The 24716-nt window shown below is 35.2% G+C and overlaps 1 protein-coding gene across 2 annotated transcripts in view; it reads left to right on the top strand.

The window, feature by feature from the left end:
• HVT1 (helicase in vascular tissue and tapetum) overlaps nt 1-24716 on the top strand; it is a 71320-nt gene that overhangs the window by 6250 nt on the left and 40354 nt on the right. Inside the window, exon 2 of one of the 2 annotated variants that reach the window (XM_089979964.1) lies at nt 11002-11092. The exons of the other annotated variant lie outside the window; for it this stretch is intronic. Coding sequence (XP_089836090.1) covers nt 11002-11092 — 91 coding nt within the window. The remainder of the gene's footprint in view (nt 1-11001; nt 11093-24716) is intronic. 2 annotated transcript variants of the gene reach the window in all.

Below are 24716 nucleotides of genomic sequence, written 5' to 3'. Positions count from 1 at the left end.
TTTCTTGGGGTGAGTTGTGTGCACCTCGGTTTTGTCAGTTTAGATTGTTGGCTTATAGTTCAACTCTAACTGATGGTTGTTTGATTTATGATTCTTTGAGTGTGTTGTATACTTGTATCACTCATTTGTTTATATGGCCATTGATATATTGTTGATGCTTGTATTTATGCGTATCTGTGATGGCTATATTCTTCGTTGAAACCATGATGGTTTACTATATATTTTATAAAAATTCATTGTTCTTACCTTATTTTAAATCTTGTTTTCTTGGTGACATTGGTTTGTTGTTATAACAAGTTCTCAGTACCTCGCTTGTTGCTCCACCCATACCTCTTATTTAAGTGACATTTTTTTGTTGGATAAGAGATTTTTGTTTATCATTTTTACAACCATGGTTGTGGTGAGTTATGTGCACCTGTTGTAGCTGATATTATTTGCATTTTACAATCATTTGTGAGGTGAGGTATGTGTAGTTGATATTATTTGTATTTTACAATCATTTGTGAGGTGAGGTATGTGCACCTCTTGTGGTTGTAGCTGGTATTGTCAGTTTTGATTATCAGTTTGGTAATGGCTGACATTATGTTTGATCTCTTGTTCTATGCGCTGATACACTTGAATTTTGAGGTTTTGAGTTAGAGGTCTAATGAGGTGATTACTTGTAGTAACCAAACTATTGTTGGGATTTGCAGGTTTTTAAAATCTCTCCATAATTTTTTTAAACTTTTACTACTCATTTGCCCTTTTATGAGAAATGTTTATTCATTAAAATATTTCCATGCATCGTTATATGCATTGAATATGCTTTAATTGCATGTTGGATATATATGTTTAGGGTATTTAGATTTGTTCCATGTTGGTTGTCTTGCGTGTTTTGCATAAATTTAATTAATTTCTCGATTTTTGTAAACTCCTTTGAGTGTTGTGGTAAACAAGAGACAATTACTTATGGTAAACAAACTATTGTTACAAAGTATCATTTCTCTTGATTTGTTGAATGTGGGTTTTTGAATTTCCTCATTGTTTCCACTGTGCATTTATATAAAAATTGTTACTTTTTTTGAAAAATCCTTTCCCAAAACATTTTATTTTCTCCTTGGGTAGATTTAACTCCATGGTTGAGTTGTTTAATTGTTCTCTTTAAATCTTGTTCTTGATAGTTAAAGATTCATATTCATGTGTTAAATATAACATGTTATATATATGTGTTTTTTTCATCATAGTTGTGTAAATTTAATCTTCTCCTCTTGTGGGCTGTGTTTGAAGTTTAAAACATTTTGTATGCGTGATTGTTGAATTTACTTGGTATGATAGATGATTTATTTTCTTAAAACCTTCGGATGGTATGCATGCATGATTATCTAAATACATGTGCATGTTTAAATTTTTGTGGATAAAGCCTCTAATTAGGATTTATGTTTTCTTGAAATATAGTTGTTTTTTGTGACTATCTTTGAGGTGTGTTCATATTATCTATGTTTTGATTTATAAAAAGTATTTTTAAACTTTTGATTATATTTAGTATATCTATAGTTATTTTTGAAATCTCCTTTTATGTTTTATGATATATATATATATATAGTTGGGATGTTTGGTTAGCTCTATCTTTAGGTTTTCAAGTATTGATGATATCGAAGAACCTAGAGACCCTTTGTGTAATAGAGCATATGATTGAAGATCAAGTACACCCTTCAAGGAGACAACTAAATGGAAAACTTGACGAAGTGAGACATTTTATGTAATGGGTTTATGCTTTTGTAATTGCGAACTTACAGTGAGTCACCGTAAGTTTGAAGGGGGGGGGGTAAAATAGCATGCATATATATAATATGTTTTTGAAGTTAGGGGCATTTTGGTCTTTTTACTCTTGTAATAGGCACTGTTCATTAAGAACAAATTTTCATTTCTTATTTTTTATTGTCATTAATTAAGTAGAGCAGGGGCTCTATAGTCATTTGACCATAGTCATTAGAGCTCCCCAACAGTCATAAATATGACCGTTGGGAGCTCCCAGTGGTCTCTCTCTCTCTTGTATGTGTATATATAGGGGGTTTGTCTCACTTGTACGTTGCTTTTGCTTAAGCATTTGATCAATAAAGTATATTTTTTATATTTGTTGTAGCCATTTAAAAGTGGGGTTAATACGAGTCAGATAGATTTTTTCCTACTTAGAAAGAGAGATAGGGGTTGTTGCATCGATTGTAAGGTTATACCGGGAGAAAGTGTAGCTACACAACATAGAGTCTTAATTTTAGATCTTAGAATTAGACAATGCCGCAAAAGGGATAGACATAGGATAGATCCTAGAATTAAGTGGTGGGCACTGAAAGGAGCTAAACAAGGAATGTTTGTAGAGCAGGTAGTTAAGGAAGCTGATTGGTGTCTCGAGGAGGATTCAGAATCAATGTGGAATAAGATAGCGGGTGGCATGAGAAAAGTGGCTAAGGAGGTATTGGGTGAGTCTAAAGGCGGTGCACCACTAGGTAAGGATACATCAAAACGAGGATGTCAAATTAGCTATTAAGGTTAAAAGAGAGTGTTATAGAAATCTAAGTAAGAGTCGTGATAATGAGAATTTGGAGAAGTATATGATAGCAAAGAAGGAAGCTAAAAAAGTTGTTCGAAACACGAGGGCTAAGGTATATAAGGAGGTTTATGACAAGTTGGATACCAAAGAAGGCGAGAAGGATATTTATAGGCTTGCAAAGATGAGAGATAGGAAATCGAAGGATTTGGGTATGGTTAGATGTATCAAAGATGAAACGCAAAGGGTTTTAGTCAAAGATGAGGAGATTAAGGAGAGATGGAAAGATTATTATGATAAGCTATTTAATGATAGTCATGCTCAAGATCTTGGAGACTTCTCCATTCCTTTTCATGAGATTAATCGTGACTTCATGCGCAAGATTCAAAAGAAAGAAATTGCAGAGGCTTTGAAGAAAATAAAATCAAGAAGGGCAGTTGGCCCAGATGGTATACCTATCGAGGCTTGGAAATGCTTGGGAGAGAAAGGTTTAAAATGGTTGACAAATCTTTTTAACTTGATTTGGCGAACAAATAAGATGCCTAATGAGTGGAGGAAGAGTACTTTGGTGCCTTTATATAAGAATAAGGGTGATATACAAGATTGCACAAACTATCGTGGTATAAAACTCATGAGTCATACTATGAAACTTTTGGGAGAGGGTGATTGAGTCTAGGTTGAGGAAGGTTGTCATGATATCGGAGAATCAATTTGGTTTTATGCCTGGAAGATCAACTATGGAAGCTATACATCTTCTTAGACAACTTATTGAAATATATAGAGAGAGGAACAAAGATTTGCATATGGTTTTTATTGATTTAGAGAAGGCATACGATAGAGTACCTAGGGACGTTCTTTGGTGGACAATGATGAAGAAAGGTGTTTCTCTCAAGTACATTAGTATAATTAAAGATATGTATGAAGGAGTAGTAACCAATGTCCGCACTTGTGGAGGGGTGACAACCAATTTTCCGATAACGGTTGGGTTACATCAAGGATCTGCTTTAAGCCCTTTCCTATTTGCGATAGTGATGGATGAGCTTACGAGATCAATTCAAGAAAATGTACCGTGGTGTATGTTGTTTGCTGATGATATTGTTTTGATTGATGAGTCTAGAGCTGGGGTTAATGCTAAGTTAGAATTATGGAGACAGACATTGGAAGCTAGAGGTTTTAAATTGAGTAAGAGTATGACTGAATATATGGAATGTCGGTTTAGTAAGCAACGAAGTAGTGATGGGAGTGTAGTGAAGCTTGGTTAGCAAGAAATACCGGTGAATGATTATTTCAAATATTTGGGATCCATCATTCAAAAGTATGGAGAAATTGATGGAGATGTAAATCATAGGATAAAGGTGTTAAAATATGATGTATATATATATATATCTATATATATAAATTATGACACATATACATATATATGATATATATGTCTACGTGTCTATCTATATATATAAATATATATATATATATATTTATTTTGTAAAACCCCACAGGGGTATTTCTGTCATTTCACCTGTACACGCATATCATTGATATGTTTTTTCTTTTCTTTCTTTTTCCTTTATTCTTTTTCCTTTTTTTATTTTTTACTTTTTTTCTTTTTAACATTTGAGAAGGGTCCGCATAGAGTCGTTGGACCCCTCCAACGGTCATAAATATGACTGTTGGAGGGGCTCCAACGACTCTATGGGAGCCCCTCCTTGGGTCCCTTGCTGTGTATAAATAAGGGGCACAACCCCATGTATTTCCAAAGCTTCTTGTGAAGCATTCTATGAAGTGAAGAATATTTTTTACCTCTTTTGTGCTTGACCACTTTTGTGGTTTATTTTGCCCCTTTGTGGCCTCTTGTGTATGTGCGTGCTTCCGTGCTTTCGCTTGAAGACTTTGCCCATTTTCATTTGGCACTTCATTACATGGTATCAGAGCCTTGGTTAAGAAGGCTTCATCGGATTCTACCTTGACAAGTAATACCTCTCCTCTCTCTTGTCTTATTAATTTGTTTTTCTAAATGGCCAACAAATTTGCAAAAATCGATCTATCATTCAAATTGGATGGGACCAATTACCGCATGTGGGCCGCCGCTATGGAGAATAATCTCAAAGGTAAAAAGCTTTGGGGTTATGTATGTGGAACCATTCCGGAACCACAATTGAAGTTAACTAAATTTGAAGGAAATGAGGAAAAAACGTTGAATGAAGAAGAAAAGGAAAAAGCTATTCTTGATTATTCTTCTAAAATGGAAGATTGGGAAAGTGAACATGCTAAAATTTTAGCATGGTTCATGAATAATGTCGAGTTGAAGATTTGTGCAAACCTTGCAAAATTCAAAAAGGCTAATGAAGCATGGTTTTTTATGAAAGACATGTACACCCAAAGAGACCTTGCTAGGCATTTTTTTCTACAAGAAAAGGTAAGAGCTACCAAGCAAGGTGATATGAGCATTAGGGACTACTATAGTGCCCTATCCTCTTTATGGGATGAACTTCTCCTTCTCGAACCACAATGGGAAGGAAGTGCTATTGCTATGAGACAAGAGCAAATGGAAAAAGAGAGGTTTTTTCAATTTATTCATGGGCTTCGTCCCGAATTTGAACAACTTAGAGGATCTCTACTTCATAGGGCCTCTACCCCTCTAAGTGATATTTTGGCCGATTTATGTCAAGAAGAAACCCGTTTGGCCTTGAAGAGAGATGTTGATGAAGTGCATGCCGTGTCTAGACCCGGCAACAATGTAAGAACATATAAACCACCACATTTTTGGAAGAATAATGGTGGTAGAGGAAGAAAAATTATTTGTCATAATTGTAATGAACCGGGCCATATTCGTCCCGATTGCCCTAGATTCAAGAAGAAGGTGGCTTCCGTGGGGGAAACTCCTCCAATCATCAATGAAGATTCAAAGAAAGATGGTGACATAAAGGAGTCCATTGCTCATCTAACCGAAACTCTTCAACAATTTATAAAGATGAGCGCCTCTACATCCTCCTCCTCACCTTCCACTTCCGGTGCCGCCATCTCCTCTTTTCCAGGTATGACCTCTTGGATTCTTGACTCGGGTGCCTCTTTCCATATGACTCCAAATGCATCACTTTTATCAAAACCAAGTCTCAATAAATTTAAATCATATGTATCCACTGCCGATGGAACATCTTTAAATGTTGAAGGTATTGGAAACCTTGAGAAAACTTATGACCAAAATAAAGAATTTTTTGTTCCCAAAATCCGAATTATTCCAAAACTTAATTTGAATCTTTTTTCCGTCTCTCAAATTACTGATTTTGAATGTAATGTCTCGTTTTCACCAACCCATTGCTATGTGCAGGATCTCCGGTCCGGGAAGCGGATTGGGCAAGGCCATAGAAGAAGAGACCTTTACTATATGGATTTTTTGTCTTTGCCATCCAAATCATTTTGTAATCACGTTCAATCCAAAGATATTGAGACTTGGCATAAGAGACTTGGACACCCTAGTATTTCCAAGTTGTACCTTTTTCCGTTTTTGGAAAAATTTTGTAATACAAATACATTTACATGCAATGATTGTATTCTTGGGAAAATTCACTCTCTTCTATATTCTCATAGCAATTTTGTGTCAAAAAGGCCTTTTGAACTTGTGCATTCCGATGTATGGGGACCGACACCCGTTATGTCCAAGGGGGGCTTCTCTTACTATGTTTCTTTTATTGATGATTTTACTAGATACACATGGGTTTACATTATCAAGAATAAATCCGATGTCTTCATTAATTTTAAAGAGTTTCACGCTCTTGTTCAAAATCAATTCCAACACAATATAGCCATCTTTAGGTCCGACTCAGGAGGAGAGTACATGTCTAAAGATTTTCAAAATTATTTTAAAACAAACGGAATTTTGCACCAACGATCTTGTCCTAAAACTCCGCAACAAAATGGTCTTGCGGAAAGGAAACATAGACATTTAATCGAAACCATAAAAACTCTTCTTGTGTCTAAAAATGTTCCTAAAAACTTTTGGGCCGAAGCTTTTCTTACCGCAACATATCTTGTGAATCGTATGCCCTCCTCTTCTTTAAAAAATGTTTCGCCCTTTGAAAAACTTTTTAAAATTACTCCTGATTTTAATAGACTAAGAATCTTTGGATGCAAATGTTTTGTACTTAGTCTAGGACAAGATAAGTTGTCACCTAAAGCTATTGAATGTGTGTTCATTGGCTATGGTGAGAATAAAAAAGGCTATAGATGCTATGATATTCGAAACAATAAATTATATGTGTCGAGAAATGTAAACTTTATTGAAGATCAAAATGGTTTCGATATCCACACATCTAAGGGAGACATCGATTATTCTTTTCTATTCGACTTAGCTCCTAGGATTGAGTCTCCTGAGGCAATCACTTGTGATACTAGTTGTGATGGAATTTTACATTATAATGATATACCACAACATGAGAGTACTTCCCAAAATGAAAACCTTAATGATATAAATGTATATACCCGGCGGATAGGAAATGAACATCAACCTGCCATTGACAGATACTCTCAAGACTTCTCTTTAGAAGGATCTATTGATAACAATCCATCTAGGAGATCTTCTCGTACTAGTAGGCCACCATAAAAATTTGTGTCTTATGAATCTTTTTCGCCGAATTATAAGGCCTGTCTCATGTTAATACATTCGTATCATGAACCTACCTCATTCAAGGAAGCTAAAGATCACCCACATTGGATTGAAGCTATGAAAATCGAATTAGAGGCTCTTAACAAGGCCCAAACCTGGAGCATTATTCCTCAACCTTTAGAAAAAAAAGCAATTGGGTGTAGATGGTTATATAAGGTCAAAACCAAATGTGATGGGTCTCTTGAAAGATACAAAGCTCGTTTGGTTGCAAAAGGCTACGCCCAAGAATATGAGATTGATTATGAAGAAACCTTTGCTCCTGTAGCCAGAATGACTAGTGTACGAACCCTTATTGCTTTAGCATCCATCAAACAATGGCCAATATATCAACTTGATGTTAAAAATGCATTTTTAAATGGAACTCTGTGTGAAGAAGTCCTTATGGACCCTCCGCCGGGTCTTAAAATTGGGAAAGGTAATATTCTAAAATTAAACAAAGCTCTCTATGGTTTAAAACAAGCACCAAAAGCTTGGTATGATCTTTTTAGCAAAGTAGTTCTTGATAATGGTTTCTCCTCATGTTACACAAATACTGCTTTGTTTGTTAAAACTTCTAATGAATACATAACAATTTTGTTATTATATGTTGATGACATGATTATCACAGGTAATGATAAGAAAGGTATTGATCTTATTAAAAATATTCTTAAGAAAAATTTTGATATGTCTGATCTGGGTTTTCTAAGGTATTTCTTAGGAATTGAAGTTGCATACTCCCCCAAGGGGTATGTCCTATCTCAAATAAAGCTTGCCTCTGACATTATTGCTAAGTCTGGGTTGACAGATGACAAAAGGGTGGAGACTCCAGAAGTAATCAATGCCAAGATGAGAGCCAATGATGACACTCCTTTAGCAGACCCCACGCCTTATCGTCAATTAATTGGATCCTTAACATATTTATCTATCACCAGGCCTGGCATTTCACATGCAGTTCATAGTGCAAGCCAATTTCAGACTGCTCCTACCACTACTCACATGGCAGCAGTAATGAGGATTATCAGATACTTAAAAAATTCCATAACTAAGGGAGTATTCTTCTCCTCTTCTTCACCTCTTACTTTACTTGCGTATACTGACTCTGATTGGGGGGGTAACCCCGATGATCGTATTTCTACCACAGGTTATTGTGTGTTTCTTGGGGAGTCGCTTATCTCCTGGAGGTGTAAGAAGCAGCGTAAAGTTTCTCTCTCGTCTACCGAAGCAGAATATCGTGCGATGGCCACTACCACAACTGAGATTATATGGTTAAGAAGCTTACTTAAAGATATGGGTGTCTCATTCTCAACTCCTTCAAAGTTGTGTTGTGACAACAAGAACTCCATCTATATTGCTAGCAATCACACTTTTCATGAACGAACGAAGCATATTGAGATGGACTGTCATTATGTTCGAGATGAGTTCCTACGCGGCACCATTAAACTCCCATATGTTCCTACCGAATATCAGTTGGCGGACTTCTTCACCAAAGCCTTGCCTTCGCCTCGCTTCTACTTCCTCCTTAGCAAACTCTCGGTGATTTCACCATGTGTTTGAGGGGGGGTGTTAAAATATGATGTATATTTATATATATATATATCTATATATATAGATTACGAGACATATACATATATATGATATATATGTCTACGTGTCTATCTATATATATAAATATATATATATATATATTTATTTTGTAAAACCCCATAGGGGTATTTCTGTCATTTCACCTATACACGCATATCATTGATATGTTTTTTCTTTTCTTTCTTTTTCCTTTATTCTTTTTCCTTTTTTTATTTTTTACTTTTTTTCTTTTTAACATTTGAGAGGGGTCCACATAGAGTCGTTGGACCCCTCCAACGGTCATAAATATGACCGTTGGAGGGGCTCCAACGACTCTATGGGAGCCCCTCCTTGGGTCCCTTGCTATGTATAAATAAGGGGCACAGCCCCATGTATTTCCAAAGCTTCTTGTGAAGCATTCTATGAAGTGAAGAATATTTTTTACCTCTTTTTGTGCTTGACCACTTTTGTGGTTTATTTTGCCCCTTTGTGGCCTCTTGTGTATGTGCGTGCTTCCGTGCTTTCGCTTGAAGACTTTGCTCCTTTTCATTTGGCACTTCATTACAAAAGGTTGGGTGGATGAAATGGAAAAGTGCAACTGGAGTGTTGTGCGACCGTAGAATGCCATTGCGGTTGAAGGGAAAGTTTTATAGGACGACTATTAGACCCGCTTTACTATATGGTACGGAATGTTGGGCTGCCAAGAGACATCATATTCAAAAAATGAGTATACCTGAGATGCGGATGCTTAGATGGATGTGTGGAAATACAATAAAAGATAAGATTCGGAACGAGGAGATGAAGGTAGGTGTTGCACCCATTGAAAATAAGATGCGAGAGAATCGTTTACGGTGGTTTGGACATATTCGGCGAAGGCCTGATGATGCTCCAGTTAGAAGGTTGGAGAAATGGGAAAATATATTAGTTAAAAGAGGTCGGGGTAGGCCTAGGAAGACTTGGATGAAGATGATAGGAAAGGATATGAATGCTTTGAACCTCACCGAGGACATGGCATTGGATAGAAATGATTGGAGGAAAAGGATTCATGTGGAAGACCCAAAATGAATTTCTTTTTTGGTTCATATCGCTGACCCCAATTGTTTTGGGATGAAGGCGTAGTTGTTGTTGTTGTTGTAGCCATTGTTGGCTTTTGTATTGATCCATAGTGGACTTGCTTGTGCCCTTTGTGTTTATGATCTTGTAAGCCCTTAGAGGCTCTTGTTTTGTATTACCACATATTTCATTATATATTACCCCCAGAAACCATTAAATAATTGCAATGAATTAATCTTCACATTTTCATGTACAAAATGTTGATCTAACTCCACATGTGCACAGCAACAGTGGAAATAACCATAGCACTCATTATTGTGAAACAAAATTGGTTTACCAATTGTTTGAAGCAAGGATGTTTGCAAATGTTGTATCTATAAAATCTCTGCCACAACATCTGCCATTGCCTTATACTATGCTTTGTGTTTGACTGAGCCATTGTGTTTTGCTTCTTACTGGACCAGGACACCCAAGTGAAGACCAAGATATATACTATAACTGGTAACAGACTTGCCAGTCTTAGGAGAAACTGCCAAATGCGCATCTGAATAAGCATAATCTTAATGGAATGTCTGACACCTTTATGCTAGTCCTTTATACTTTAAAGTTAAACCTGACTGTTGTAGTCTGTTTGATGTCTTAAAATTTATTTGACGCATGTGTTTTCTTCATGGTGAGTGCATAAACTGTGAGACTTGGCTCACTATGTGAACCAAGTCTAGCCACGTGAATGTTAAATACTGCAGCACCCCTACTATCTTTTATCCTTTCAAGTTCTTAAGCAATGTCATTCTTTCAATTGGCTGTCAGCTGAGCATTGAGAGGAATAGGGGTCTTCTCAGATTTACATCAAACATTCAGTATGGAGGTGGGTATTTATAGGAGTGGGAGTCTTCTCTGGTTTGCAATCAATCCTTCCAGTATGGTGCAACCGACCTAATTCTTAATTTTGTTGTGTCAAGATTAGGCAATTCTTTTGCTAATTGATATTTATATATTGCATGCGCAAGATTTTCTTTTCTGATACTAGGCTATCTTGGGTTCTAGACATGATGGGCACTTGATATATGTGGACAAAATCAAGAAATATTTGATGATTGTGCTAGTTTCTACAGGTTTGAATTAAATTGGATGATCAAATATAATAAAATTATGCAACAGACACATTTTTAAATGAAATGAACTTTCCGAGGAAACTAATATCCAACTGTTCTGCATGCAGTGCATACATTTGAGTCTGAATTGACCAACACTGAACGAGCTGAAGTGCATGTCTTATGCAGAAAAATGGGCATGGTATCAAAAAGTTCTGGGTGGGTATTGCTATTGTGTGTGTGTGTGCTGTTGTCCAGTGCTGTTTTTGGTTTTTTTGAGATGCATATTTAAGTAAAATTGTTTGTCACTTCTGATGTTTGGTTTTTACAGTCTAAGTTGTAATTTCTTATACTTTTGTCATCCTACATTTCTCGGTCTTATTTTCCCATTTTGGCATGTAATGTTCTCATGTTGAGAAACATCCTTTTAGAGAGTTGGATGGTTGGGTGAAATATTTTTGAGTTTACCATCTAAAGCGATTTGTTCTAGAAATGATTCTCGTGTTTCTTTCATAAATGGTTGTAGGAGGATGCTGATCATGTAATTTTTGAAATTATGACAGGTGTTTCTTTCATAATTTTGAAATAATTTTACATGATTTTAAAGTAAAAAAAAATATAATTTTTGAATTTTATACTTATATTTAAATTCGATAAAATTGTGAGAAATAACAAGATATGGGGTGATGTCAGTTGGGTCTGGGCGTAGCCTAGAGCCCACTGACAAGAGCTAATTGAGTTAATTAAAATCTAAATTTTTTATGGTTTTTAACTTTTAAATTCGAGCAAAGTTCAGGTTAAATTCAAGCAAAATTCGGAGGTGAAATTCGGTTAAGACCACCGCCTTGGAATGTAGATCTCGTAGGAGATCTGTTTTTTCGAAATCGGATTAGGGTTGGCCCGAAAAATGTGTTTTTCAAAAATGACCGCCTCTATTTTTGAGCTTTTTCTGGGTTCGATTGGACTGGACCCGTTCCATTGGACCCAAGTTAATATGGATTTGGACCTAGTCTAGGATCCATATTGACTAGGATCCGATCCATGTTGGGATCCATTTGAATATGAATTTGGATCCTGGATCTAATCTGGATCTGTAATCCATCCATCACAATTTTAAAACTAACATGAATTTAAATTTTTAAAAACAATTAATTTTAAATTATAATAAGGATGAGGTAGAGTTCTACCTGGGGTAGAACTCTACCCATAAGGACTTCCAGAAGGGGGGTGTCCCCCCTAGAATATTCCAGGTATAAATGAAAAATAAAATAATAAAAATACTAAAATCCTAAAAAAAATCTAGAAGAGATAAAGGAGTAGAGTTCTACACTTTGTAGAACTCTACCCATATAGGCGAGCATCTGGAAGGGGACGTCACCCCCTCTCTAGAAGACATTAAAAAAATATAAAAGAGGCTAGAGAACGTCTCCCTCTAGAACTCATGTTCTAGAAAGAGAGAAATAGAGAGAGATAGAGAAAAAAAAGAAAAGTAAGAAAACCATGGGCTTTAAGAAAAGAAGAAAAAGAGAAGAAGAAGACGAAGTCATCCATCATTTTTTTCTCTAGTTTTTCATGCTTCGAATCAAGGTATGGGTTTCTCTCTTAATTTGCACGGGAAAGGACTTCATATAAATTGATTCGAGCATGGGTTTAGAGGAGAAAAGGAAAATTTGATATATATGTATATATATGCATATATTCAGGTTTGTCAATTTTAATAAATTTGATATATATATATATATATACAACAACAACAAAAATAACAACACCACCTTTATCCCAAAACAATTAGGGTCGGCGATATGAACCAAAAAAGAAAATCATTTTGGGTCTTCCACATGAATCCTTCTCCTCCAATCATTTCTATCCAATGCCATGTCCTCGGTGAGGTTCAAAGCATTCATATCCTTTCTTATCATCTCCATCCAAGTCTTCTTAGGCCTACCCCGACCTCTTTTAGCTAATATATTTTCCCATTTCTCCATCCTTCTAACCGGAGCATCATTAGGCCTTCGCCGAATATGCCCAAACCATCGTAAACGATTCTCACTCATCTTATTTTCAATGGATGCAACGCCTACCTTCTTACGTATTTCCTCGTTCCGAATCTTATCTTTTAGTGTCTTTCCACACATCCATCGAAGCATACGCATATCAGTTACACTCATTTTTTGAAAATGATGTCTCTTGGCAGCCCAACATTCCGTACCATATAGTAAAGCGGGTCTAATTGTCGTCCTATAAAACTTCCCCTTCAACCGCAATGGCATTCTACTATTGCACAACACTCCAGTTGCATTTTTCCATTTCATCCACCCAACCTTAATCCTATGATTTGCATCTCCATCAATTTCTCCATTCTTTTGAACGATAGATCCCAAATATTTGAAATAGTCATCCACCGCTATTTCTTGCTCACCAAGCTTCACTACACTCTCATCACTACTTCGTTGCTTACTAAACCGACATTCCATATATTCTGTCTTACTCTTACTCAACGTAAAACCTCTTGTTTCCAAAGTCTGTCTCCATAATTCTAACTTAGCATTAACCCCAGCTCTAGACTCATCAATCAAAACAATATCATCAGCAAACAACATACACCACGGCACATTTTCTTGAATTGATCTCGTAAGTTCATCTATCACTATAGCAAAAAGGAAAGGGCTTAATGCAAATCCTTGATGTAACCCAACCGTTATAGGAAAATTGTTTGTCACCTCTCCACAAGTGCGGACATTGGTTACTACTCCTTCGTACATATCTTTAATTATACTAATGTACTTGAGAGAGATACCTTTCTTCATCATTGTCCACCAGAGAACATCCCTAGGTACTCTATCGTATGCCTTCTCCAAATCAATAAAAACCATATGCAAATCTTTGTTCCTCTCTCTATATCTCTCAATAAGTTGTCTAAGAAGATGTATAGCTTCCATAGTTGATCTTCAAGGCATAAAACCAAATTGATTCTCCGATATCATGACAACCTTGCTCAACCTATACTCAATCACCCTCTCCCAAAGTTTCATAGTATGAATCATGAGTTTTATACCACAATAGTTTGTGCAATCTTGTATATCACCCTTATTCTTATATAGAGGCACCAAAATACTCTTCCTCCACTCATTAGGCATCTTATTTGTCCGACAAATCTTGTTAAAAAGATTTGTCAACCATTCTAAACCTTTCTCACCCAAGCATTTCCAAGCCTCGATAGGTATTCCATCTTGGCCAACTGCCCTTCTTGATTTCATTTTCTTCAAAGCCTCTGCAATTTCTTTCTTTTGAATCTTGAGCATGAAGTCACGATTCATCTCATGAAAAGGAATGGAGAAGTCTCCAAGATCCTGAGCATGACTTCCATTAAATAGCTTATCAAAATAATCTTTCTATCTCTCCTTAATCTCCTCATCTTTGACTAAAACCCTTTGCGTTTCATCTTTTACATCTAACCATACCCAGATCCTTCGATTTCCTATCTCTCATCTTTGCAAGCCTATAAGTATCCTTTTTGCCCTCTTTGGTATCCAACTTGTCATAAACCTCCTTATATACCTTATCCCTCGCGTTTCGAACTACTTTTTAGCTTCCTTTTTTGCTATTATATACTTCTTCAAACTCTCATTATCACGACTCTTACTTAGATTTCTATAACACTCTCTTTTAACCTTAATAGCTAATTTGACATCCTTGTTTCACCATGATGTGTCCTTACCTAGCGGTGTACCGCCTTTAGACTCACCCAATACCTCCTTAGCCACCTTTTTCATGCCACCCGCTATCTTATGGCTAAGAGAAGAACAAGACAAAGTCATCCATCAATTTTTTCTCTAGTTTTTCATGCTTCGAATCAAGGTATGAGTTTCTCTCTTAATTCGCACGGGAAAGGACTTCATATAAATTGATTCGAGCATGGGTTTAGAGGAGAAAAAGGAAAATTTGATATATATATGTATATATATGCATATATTCAGGTTTGTCAATTTTAATAAATTTGATATATATATATATATATATATATATATATATATATATATAAAATCTCAGATGTGTCGATTTCATCAAATCTGATATATATAGGTACATATGCATATAATCTCAGATGTGTCGATTTCATCAAATCTGATATATATAGGTACATATGCATATAATCTCAAATGTGTCGATTTTATTAAATATGAATATATATATATATATATATATATATATATATATATATATATTTCAGTTTGGTCGATTTCCCTGCTCATGCATCTAAGAATATATACGTGGTTCAGATTTGTCTATTTCCTTGCTCATGCATCTAAAAATTTATACGTGTTTCAGATTTGTCGATTTCATGCTCATGCATCCTAAATTAATATATATTTTAGACTTGTCGATTTCATTAAGCATGCATATGAAAATATATATGTAATCCAGATTTATCAACTTCCTTGTTCATGCATATGAAAATAGACATGCAATTCAGATTTATTAATTTCCTTGCTCATGAATATGGAAATATACGTGTAGTTTAGATTTGTTGATTTCATTGTTCATGCTGATGAATATGTTGTGTTGGCTGATCCATGTACATGAATCAGATCATGTACATGAATCTGGCCAACAGCCATATATCTTTATAATCGGTCGATCCATGTACATGAATCTGTTCATGTACATGAATCAGACCAATTGATGTTATTCATAACTGGCCCATTCATATACATGAATTTGTTCATGTACATGAATCAGACCAGTTGATGTTATTCATAACTGGCCGATCCATATAAATGAATCAGACCAGTTGATGTTATTCATAACTAACCGATACATGTACATGAATTTGTTCATGTACATGAATCATACCAGTGGATGTTATTTATATCTCGCTGATCCATGTACATGAACATAAATTAGACCAGCTTATTGTTAATTTATGCTTGGCTGATCCGTGTACATGAACCTGTTCATGTACATGAATCGGACCAGCTGATGTTATTTATGACTGGCCGATCCATATACATGAATCTGACCAACTATGGATATTTTTCTGTTTGAACGATCCATGTACATGAATCTGACCTGCAATTAATATTTTTTGCATGGTCGATACATGTACATGAATCTGATCATATATATATATATATATGAATCAGACCAACAATTAATATTTTATGCATGGTCGATACATGTACATGAATCTGACTAGTTGTGGATATTTTTTTGATTGGTCGATACATGTATATGAATCCGGCAAATACATTTAATTTGCTGCATAGTTGATTTGTGTACAAAAACTGATCATGCACACGAATCTGATCGGCATTTGAAATTTTCTGTATTAGCCGATTCATGTACATGAAGCTGATATGTAAATCTGATCAATTGTATAATTCGGAGTAGCTGATTCATGTACATGGAGCTGAACATGTACATGAATCTGATTAGGAAGTATGTGCCTATTCTTACTTAGCTGATTCATTGCACATGAAGCTGATCGTATGCATGTTTACAATGAGCTGGTCATGTACATGAATCTGATCTGTAAATGTATTTTTTTTGACTTGGTACATTAATCTGATCCTAAATTGATCAGTTTGCAATTTACATGTCATACGCATGAATTTTGAATATAATTAGATGTTTGCATGACTGTGATCATATGCATGTCTGGTTGATCATATACATAAATTTGATCATTAATAGTGTTATCTGCAAGCTTCCTATTTGCACGTGTATGTTCTTTGACTTAATGTACATTCTTTTGTGCTATTTATGTGTATTGTGAACATGAAATTCTGAAATTGTGTGTGTTTTATGTTCACTAAAATTTTGCAATTGACATAATTCATTTTTTGAGATATGTTAGTGGTTATGTGTTAACCACTACAGGCCTATGCAGTCCTAGAGCATATGTTGCTCCAATGTTACTGAATTGTTTATGCATTGCAAAATAATTTTTTGAAATTTATTGGTTTTTCAAATTTAATTATACTGTTAAATTGTGAGGGTCCGGGCCCAAAATTGCTATTGTATGTGGATTTGCAAAACGGTTCTTTTGTAAAGAACTTAAAATTTATTTGAAATGGTAAAAGAAACCAAAACTATGTAATTATACTCTTCCTTGATGTTCCTTCCAAAGTGTGAGAATCTTGGATAACAGTCAGGGTAGACCGTGAGAATACTAAAACTCCGTGTTAAATTGTGTTCCTAGAGCTCGATACGTGGTTCACTTCCCGACCACGGTTTTAAGGAGCTTTCAATCACTTTGCTTGAGAGTGGTGTTGTTGACTCACCTGTAGTTATTGGTATACCAAGAAAGTGACGTCAATGGTTGAAGATTTTCATTGATGTCTCAGCATTAAGTGAGGATTTCTAATGTTTTGATAGAATGTGAGGATTCCTGATATCGATTAAGGAACAAGTGTGAAACTTAATAAATAAAATACAAATTATGTTAAGCTATGACTGAGAACCTAACTTGGACCTCGAGATTGTGCCCATTTTGAGTATCCGAGGGTTTAAAGAAAAGTGAAACTTGTATGTATTTAAATAGAAGGACATGCATGCAAAAACAACTCTGATAAATAATTTAATAGGTTATTCATGCATGTGCATTGAACCATGCATATTTTATTGTTCAACATTAGTCCATGCATTTCTATATATTTGATTTGGCATGTTATTTGGTTGAATGTTTGAATGATAAGTTAATTGTGGTAAGTTATTCTTTGTGATTTTCTTCTGAAATTTATGCAAGAGTTAATTCATGCTATTTTCTTTACTATATGATTTTTAGAGGAATTCATACGAGGACTTCGATTCTTATCCATTTTCTAAAACTGTTTTACAGACACAAATGCTCAGTGATGTCTAGGATAAGAGACTGTGACTTGGTGTTTGGGTTCTAACCAAAGGGCATGATTGTGATAAAGTCGATTTTATGTTTTTGGACATTTTAACTTTTTGATTTAATTAATAAAGCTCATTTTATTACTTCAAGTTGATTCAATGCATGAAATGGTTTGTGGTTTGGTTATATTAAATTTGTGATTTACCTAGAGTCCTTTGGAGGTTTTGCGCAATTGTTTTAAGAAAAAAAAATTTACTATTTTTCGAGAGTCAGTTGGGGTCGTTATAATGGGTCAACAGTCTGAAATTGTTATTACATATAGATTTGCATAACTGTTTTTGTGTGAAGAACTTTTAATTGTTTAAGATGATAAAAGAGACTAAACAATGTAATAATTTTCTTCCCTTGTGTACCTGTAAAAGGGTGAGAACCTTGGATGGCGGTCATGGGAGACTGTGAAGATACTAAACATCGTGTGCATTTATTGTCTATAAAAACCCGATGTGTGGTTCGTGTTCTCAGCCACGGTTGTAGGAAACTTCAGTCACTTTTCCTAGAGGTGTTGGTGTTGACTCAGTTATAGTTATTGGTATACCAAGAAAGTGACGTCAATAGATGTAGATCTCCTTGATGTCTCGACATTAGGTGAGGATTCATAATGTTCCGATTGATGGTGTAGATTCTTGATACCTGTCGAGGAACAAGTGTAGAACTCAGTAATTAAAATACAAATTATATGTTAAGTTACGACTTAGAACTGCCTTGAACCTCAAGAACTTTACCCATTTTTTAGTATTCGCGAGTTTGTAAGAAAGTGAAAATTAAATTTGTGTGCATTAAATAGGGACATGCATGCAAAAACAATTCTGATAATTGAGCTTAAAATGGGTTATTCATGCATGTTGCATTGATTCATGCATTTTTAAAATTTTAGCATTGATTTCATTCATCCCTAAATGTTTAATTTAACATGAAATTGTTGATTACTTGCTTGAACTGATTAAATTGTAAATTGATCTGAATATGTGTTGTTTGTAGAGTCCTCTTAAACTTGTGTTTGATTTAGTCTATCTTAAATTCTTTCCTGTTGGATTTTGAGAGGGTTCCGTACGAGGACTTTGGTTCTTACCTCATTTTTAAAAATGTTTTTCAGGTACTGAAGCATCATGACGGAGGGACTGGCTGGCTGGGGGGGGGGGCACGAGGGTTATCTGGTGGACCGGGTTCTAACGTACATTGGAGATTTTGTTTTGATATGAAAACTGTATGGATTTTAATTGAAATTTTGTGTGAGCATGAGCAATCCAAAATTGTTTAGCCTAAACCTCCTCTCTTGTAAAGTGGCAATCAATATTTATGTGTTTTGTCATCTTATGAGGGAAGTGACCTTGATAGAGATCGCAACAAAAATATATCATGGACACTTATTCAATTTGTGATTTTTTTAACTATTTTGACTTCTCTGACAGTACGGTAAGACTGTTATACATGGTTCAATATGCATTCATTAAATTGCTGTGATTGTATCATGAATTGTGTTATGAACATGAGAAGTTGATTCTTTATGAGTGTTTCATGTTAGCATTTTATGTTCAGTGAAATTTTTTGCAATGCTATCTGATTGTGGTAATGTTTGAATCAGAGATGGGTCTTTTGAGGCCATGAGCATGTGTTGCTCATGAAATATTAAATTGTAATTTGCATTGCAACGATTTTGTTGAAAAGTTTGGTTTTGAAATAATTACACTATTGATGTGACAAGTATAATATTTTGTAATTTTTTTTATTTTAAAGTAAAAAAAAATTATAATTTTTGAATTTTATGGATCCTGGATCTAATCTGGATATGTAATCCACCCATGGCAATTTTAAACTAACATGAATTTAAAGTTTTAAAAACAACTAATTTTAAATTAGAATAAGGATGAGGTAAGGACTTCCAGAAGGGGGCGTCCCCCCTAGAATATTCGAGGTATGAATGAAAAATAAAATAATAAAAATACTAGAATCCTAAAAAAAATATAGAAGAGATAAAGGAGTAGAGTTCTACACTTCGTAGAACTCTACCCATATAGGAGAGCATCTAGAAGGGGACGTCACCCCCTCTCTAGAAGACTTTAAAAAAATATAAAAGAGGCTAGAGACCTTTCTCCCTCTAGAACTCATGTTTTAGAGAGAGAAATGGAGAGAGATAGATTGAAAAAAAAGAAAAGTGAGAAAACCGTGGGGTTTAAGAAAAGAAGGAAAAGAGAAGAAGAAGTCATCCATCAATTTTTTCTCTAGTTTTTCATGCTTCAAATCAAGGTATGGGTTTCTCTCTTAATTCACACGAGAAGGGACTTCATATAAATTGATTTGAGTATGGGTTTAGAGGAGAAAAAGAGAAATTTGATATATATGTATATATGCATATATGCAGATTCTTCAATTTTTTTTTTATTTTTAACATAATTCCTTTCTAAAAGTTACCATACGTATGAAAAACAAGAAGCCAAAGATACATACTGGAATGTGAAATCTTGAATCCATTTCATTCATTAATAGAAATCTTTTTCAAAACCCCGATGCCTTGCTCTGATACCATGTCACAAAATGGTATGGATTCCAATGCACTCCATGATGAACTCTAAGAATCCAAACATTATACATTTGGACACAAACTTAAGAGCTAAAAGGACACACATGAAAATGTGAATGAATAACTCTATTCATAATGAACATTAAAAATGCAAAAAGGAAAATAACATTAGTATATGAGTTACTCTATTCATAATGGACACTAAAAATACAAAAATAAAATTACATTTAAACCTCACTTCAAATACACTAAATACACATACATAATACTACCCATCACTCTAGATAACCCTTACACATACACATACATCCCATTTTATAGAGGAGAAGAATAAGTGAAGGAAGAGAGGGAAGAAGCCCTCTCAAATAACCTAAGGGAGAGACCTCCCAACGGCTAGAATTCTAGCTGTTTTAGTCTCCTATATATATTTATAATATATATATATATATATAACTAGGTTAGGCTAGTTAGTTTATTTAAATTTTTTTTGTTCAGTTTGAACTAGTCAACACTTGTTAACTAGAGCTGTTGGACCTCTCCAACGACTCTTTGGAACTCCCCATATTTGTGTATATATAGGGGGTGAAACTCCTCTCATTTGTATGCTTCTTTCATGGATTGATATCAATAAAATATATTTTTTTTAGCCTCTTGTATTTGCCCCTTTAGTGGGTTTTGTGAGTAAGCCTATTTGTAGCTTTTTATGTGTTCACTTTGGTATTTTGGTGGACTTGTGGCTCTTTTGTGTGTCCACTTTGGTAATTTGGTGAACATCGTTGGAGGATCTCATTTCCTTACAGTCTTCACCTTCAACTTCAACTCTTTTGTTCTAGCCACAACCACTTGTTTCTTGCTCTTTCAAGATACTAGATTTTCTCAACGAATGCACAATATCTTGAAGTATCTTTATCTTCTAATGAACCTGCCCTATGTGCATCTACATATGCATCAATATCAAACTGTCAATGATTGGTCTACAAAATTCACTTTCCTGGATTTTGCTTTGTCTTTAACAAAATTAGAAAGGATTCAAGGTGTCAATCCTCAAGGGATAAATTTAACAGGTCAGGTAGAGGCTTGGGGAGTCTGGACCATCAACTATTCTAAATTATTGGATTACATGGGAGATTTGATTGTTAAATTATGTACCTTATCACCTAATGTAATATATATATATTATATATATATAAGGTAATACATATACATATATTAATATATATGTATATGTATCTACTTTTTATATATATAAAATATATATATTTCTTATTATTTAGTCATAGGGGTAGTTTTGTCTTTTCTTCCATTTTACGCACATTCACCTTTTGAATGTGTTTGTAATTTCTTTTTAGTTTTTCTTTTTTCTTTTATTTCTTTTATTTTTGAACTTAAAGGAACCTTGGGGGGCCCACTCAAATAGACGTTGGGCCCCTCCAACGGTCACATTTGTGACCGTTGGAGGGGCTCCAACGTCTATGAGTGGAGCCCCTCCAAGGCTCCCTTTTGGGTTGTTATAAATAGGGGCTCTCCCCTTGTATTCTTTTATGGCTTTGAGTCAAAGCCCAAGTTCTCAATAAATTGATTCCATTGTTTTTATGCCTTTGTGCATTTGTGAGTTATTTGTGGGTTGTGCTTTTTGTGCACAAGTGTTCTAAAGTGTTCTTATTGTGCTTTCATGGTGGGTTCAATATCAAGAATATTAAGGTCTTGATATTAGTATCTTGTTGAAGATACTTTTACATGGTATCAAAGCCTCGTTGGAAGAAAGAAGATCGTGTATCTCGCCTCTCGTGAAGCACCTCGAAAATCTTGCCCTCAAGCTAGTGAAGTTTTTGAGTAAAGCATTTGCTCCGGGCAATATTTTAGAAGCAACTTTCGTCAAGAAAAGGTTGAAAATCCATTAAGGTACGTTTTATTTTTCATCTTCTCCTCTCCATAATGGGTGAAAAAGACTCCCACTTCTCCCTTGGTTTTAAACTTAGTGGTTCGAACTACCATGTTTGGGCCGACAACATGGAAGCCCATATCAAAGGGAAAGGTCTTTGGGGTTATGTTCAAGGTTCCATATCGGAACCCGAACCCAAGCTTTCTATTATAGAGAAAGGGGAAATCAAGATTCTTGAAGGAGAAGATAGACAAAAGGCCTTAGAAGAATATTCCAAAAGGCATGATGAGTGGGAAATGAAGAACTTCAAAATATTGTCTTGGATTTTTTCGTCCGTAGAAACCAAGATCAATGCCAACATCATCAAATTTAAAAGGGCCTCCGAAGCTTGGTTATACCTTGAAAAAATGTATACGTCAAGGGACTTGTCTCACAAATACTACCTCCAAAAGAAAGCCTTGACTCTTCAACAAAATGATTTATCTATTCGGGAATATTTTGCCGAATTATCATCTATTTGGGACGAGCTTGCCATGCTCGAACCAAAATGGAGCGGAGAAGCTATTGAATTAAGGCACAAACAACTAGAGGAAGATCGTTTCTTCAACTTCTTAAATGGTCTTAGACCCGAATTTGAGCAAATTCGGTCCTCCCTTCTATCGGCTTTTACCTCCCCATCTATTGAAGATGTCATCACCAAGCTAAGTGGTGATGAAACACGTATGGGGATTAGTAAAAATAACCCAAGTATTCTTGCTACACCTTCTCAAAATGACTATGAAGTGGTCAATGCCGTGTCAAGACCCGGTAATAATTCGAAGACCTACAAACCGCCCCATTTCAAAAATCAAGGGCAAAATGATCGATATGGCAAGAGAGATTATAGCAAATTAACTTGCCATTTTTGTAAAGAACCGGGACATATCAAACCCAATTGTCCCAAATGGAAGAAGTTCCTCGCCGCGGCTTTAGCATCCCAATCGGAGGAACGGCCTTCAACATCAAATGAACCTCTTTCGCTTCATCAAATTATGGATGCTCTTCAACCTCTTCTCAAAGGAGGCACTTCTGGAGCCGCCATGTCATCTTCTTCCTCTCTTGGTAAGACATCTTGGCTACTTGATTCTGGTGCTTCGTTTCATATGACTCCAAGTCATTGTTTTCTTTCTAATTATTCTGAAAATCGCCTTCCATCTTTTGTCTCAACCGCGGATGGAACCCCTCTTGAAATTAAAGGAATGGGCAATTTTGAAAAACAAGATTTTTTTATCCCAAAAATTCGTCTTATTCCAAAGCTAAACTTAAATTTACTTTCCGTTTCTCAACTCTCGGACTATGGTTGCGATATAAAGTTCTCTTCTAATAAATGTTGGATACAGGATCGCCAGTCCAGGAAATTGATTGGGGAAGGCTCTAGGAGAGGAGACCTCTACTATGTTGATTTTCTTAAAATTCCCAAGAATCAATTTTGTAATGTTGCTCAAAACAAAGATATTCATGTATGGCATAAGAGATTGGGTCATCCCAACATTGTTAAAATCTCTTATTTGCCTTTTATTAAGCATCTTTGTAATGAAAATTTTGTTTGTAATGAATGTATTCTTGGAAAAATGAGAAGTCTTCCTTTTCCTCAAAGATCCATGTTTACAACAAAACCTTTTGAAATCGTTCACTCCGATGTATGGGGTCCAGCTCCGGTGATATCCAAGGGAGGCTTTTCTTACTATGTTATCTTTGTGGATGATTTCACTAGGTTTAGTTGGATATATTTTCTTAAACATAAATATGAAGTTTTTTCAACCTTTAAAACATTTCATATGATGGTTTTAAATCAATTCAATGGAAATTTTAAAATTTTTAGAACCGATTCGGGTGGCAAATACCTTTCCAATGAATTTAAAAGCTATCTTGAAAACTATGGAATTCTTCATCAAAAGTCTTGTCCCAAAACCCCCCAACAAAATGGGTTGGCTGAACGGAAACATAGGCATATTATTGAAACCACACGAACTTTGCTCATTTCTCAAAATATACCGAAAAAACTTTGGGCGGAGGCCGCCCTTACTTCTGTCTATCTCATAAATAGACTTCCATCTAAAAACTTGAACAAGATTTCCCCGTTTGAAAAACTATACGAAAAAAAACCTGATTATAGCAGGTTAATGGTTTTTGGATGTAAATGTTTTGTCCTTACTGATAAAAATGACAAACTCTCCCCTAAGGCCATTCCTTGTGCCTTTCTTGGTTACTCTGAAACTCATAAAGGTTTTCGCTGTTATGATGTTAAGAGTGATAAACTTTATGTTTCCAGAAATGTAAGCTTCTTGGAAAATGTTAGTGATTTCGAAAAACTTGAAACTAATGACGAGAATATAGATTATTCTTTTCTGTTTGATTTATTAACTGAAGATGATGATACTAGCGATGATGAAACAAATCAAAATGATGAAACTCATACTGATCAACCCATTAATGAAGAACCACATAGAGATCCTATAACCTACTCTCATAGAGATAGGAGTACTTTTAGAAGTGCCCTCGA

The sequence above is a fragment of the Nuphar pumila genome, chromosome 11 (assembly GCF_984573655.1).
Source record: "Nuphar pumila chromosome 11, dmNupPumi1.hap1.1, whole genome shotgun sequence".
Classification (NCBI taxonomy): Eukaryota; Viridiplantae; Streptophyta; class Magnoliopsida; order Nymphaeales; family Nymphaeaceae; genus Nuphar; species Nuphar pumila.
This window is presented reverse-complemented; position numbering and strand designations above follow the sequence as displayed.